The sequence below is a fragment of the Sinocyclocheilus anshuiensis genome, unplaced genomic scaffold (genome assembly GCF_001515605.1).
Source record: "Sinocyclocheilus anshuiensis isolate Anshui unplaced genomic scaffold, SAMN03320099.WGS_v1.1 scaffold318, whole genome shotgun sequence".
Lineage (NCBI taxonomy): Eukaryota > Metazoa > Chordata > Actinopteri > Cypriniformes > Cyprinidae > Sinocyclocheilus > Sinocyclocheilus anshuiensis.
Genome location: NW_015547653.1, coordinates 378,411 through 380,268, shown reverse-complemented (window position 1 = coordinate 380,268; position 1,858 = coordinate 378,411). Strand labels below are relative to the sequence as shown.

General features: G+C 40.9%; 1 protein-coding gene across 1 annotated transcript in view; it reads left to right on the top strand.

Annotated features, from left to right (window-relative positions):
• LOC107702053 (PERQ amino acid-rich with GYF domain-containing protein 1-like) overlaps positions 1 to 1,858 on the top strand; it is a 29,298-nt gene that overhangs the window by 22,234 nt on the left and 5,206 nt on the right. Inside the window, exons 21-22 of the mRNA XM_016504236.1 lie at positions 802 to 962; positions 1,191 to 1,354. Coding sequence (XP_016359722.1) covers positions 802 to 962; positions 1,191 to 1,354 — 325 coding nt within the window. The remainder of the gene's footprint in view (positions 1 to 801; positions 963 to 1,190; positions 1,355 to 1,858) is intronic.

Here is a 1,858-nt window from a genome sequence, read left to right as displayed (position 1 = left end):
AAAAAAAAAAAAAAAATATATATATATATATATTGCGACCAAATCATGTGCTCGTGTAACCAGCTGAGAAAGTTAGTTGCGAAAGAGCGACCAGTGGGAAGAATGAGTCTGGAGCCCTGATATGCATTATACAGAGGCAAGAGGAAAATAAAAAATACCATTGAAAGATAGTAAGTTCCCCTCAGACATACATTCATATAAACCCCTACCCCTAACTGAATCGCGATTTGTTTAGCATCTCAACCGATTTGAATCGTCACATATTTAAATCTATTTTCAACCGGATCGCGGTTAATCGTTACATCCCTAATGCATTTAGCAGATGCTTTTATCCAAAGCGACGTACATTGCATCCAAGGTACACATTTACTATTTACACATCTCTACTGGTTAAAAAAATGGTCTAAATGATTGATTAGCAAATCAATCTGAATCACAGTGTTTTTAAAAATCTCTATGCCATAATCAAAAATGACCAGAAAGGTCTTTGAAAAAACATTCTTGTTTGCATTTATGCATGAAAACGTTTACATTGATAGAAAAGATTTCAATTTCACATCAGTGCTGTTCTTTACCTTTCTGTTTATCAAAGAATGCTGAAAAAATGTATCATGGTTTCCACAACATTATTAAGCAGCACAACTGTTTTCAACATTGATAATAAGAAATATTTCTTGAACTCCAAATCATTTATATTTGCTAAAAAAGTAAACTGAACTGGAATTTGAACCCATGACCTTGGTGTTGCTAGTATTATACTCGTGTTTGTTGGAGCTAATCCATTTGTGTGTGTTTCTACAGTGAGCAGTACATGATGAGAGGCCGTAAACGCACTGAGGAAGAGGAGCGGCTGTTGAAACTCCTGCAGGGGATGAAGTCTCAGGACGGCTTCACCACCTGGTGTGAACAGATGCTGCATGCGCTCAACACCTCCGCCAATAACTGCTCCTCTTCCCAGGATGGTAAGACATCTCTCTTTTAGGATTTGCACACACCAGCTCATTTGGGTCACTTTGTAATAAAAAATAATCTGAAATACAAATTCTCTTTTGACAACATCTACTGAAGCTGACGATTATGGTGGAAAGTAATTTAGACTCGTCCCTCAGTTTGTAAAAACAAACACAAGACACTTATTAGCCTAGCAGGCCTGAGAGTTTCTAAGCAAAAGCGTGTGTTTGTGTTCACAGTGCCTACTATTGTGGCGTACCTGAAGGAGGTGGAGTCCCCGTATGAGGTGTTGAACATTATCTGCTCCTACCTGGGCGACACTGTTGAAGCCAAAGAGTTTGCCAGACAGTTCCTGGAGCGCCGTGCCAAACAGAAAGCTAACCACCAGAGACAGCAGCAGCAGGTGTGTGTGTGTGACAGGAAGATGTAAAGTCTTTAGGGCCTTTCGCACCGCTTTAGTTCCAGAACTAAATGGACAGTACTAAAGTACTGGGACGATTTTGCGCGAACTATTTCCCAGTACCATTTAAAGGGTTGCATTCGCACCGACAGTGTGTACTAGGAACTGGTCGACAGCGACGTCATTTGTGCGCGGCGTTCAACAACGGAAACAAAGAAAAACAACGTTAACAACAGGAGGATGGAGGACGGAGGATGCTGTGTTTTTGTTGTCTCGCGGGTTTCACAATAATGGACATGGAAAGTCGACGTATAGCTACATAAAGCGATTGAAAGAACGGAAAGGAGGACTAAGAATCTCCAACGACAACTGGCAGTGCTACATTTGCTACAAGTGCCTGCACTTCAGCGGCCATCCATCTCTGTTTTCCATACTTGCGAAATAAGTTGACAATGTTTACAGTATGTTTACACGGCATTTTAAATCATGGCGGGTGAGGGCGTTTTC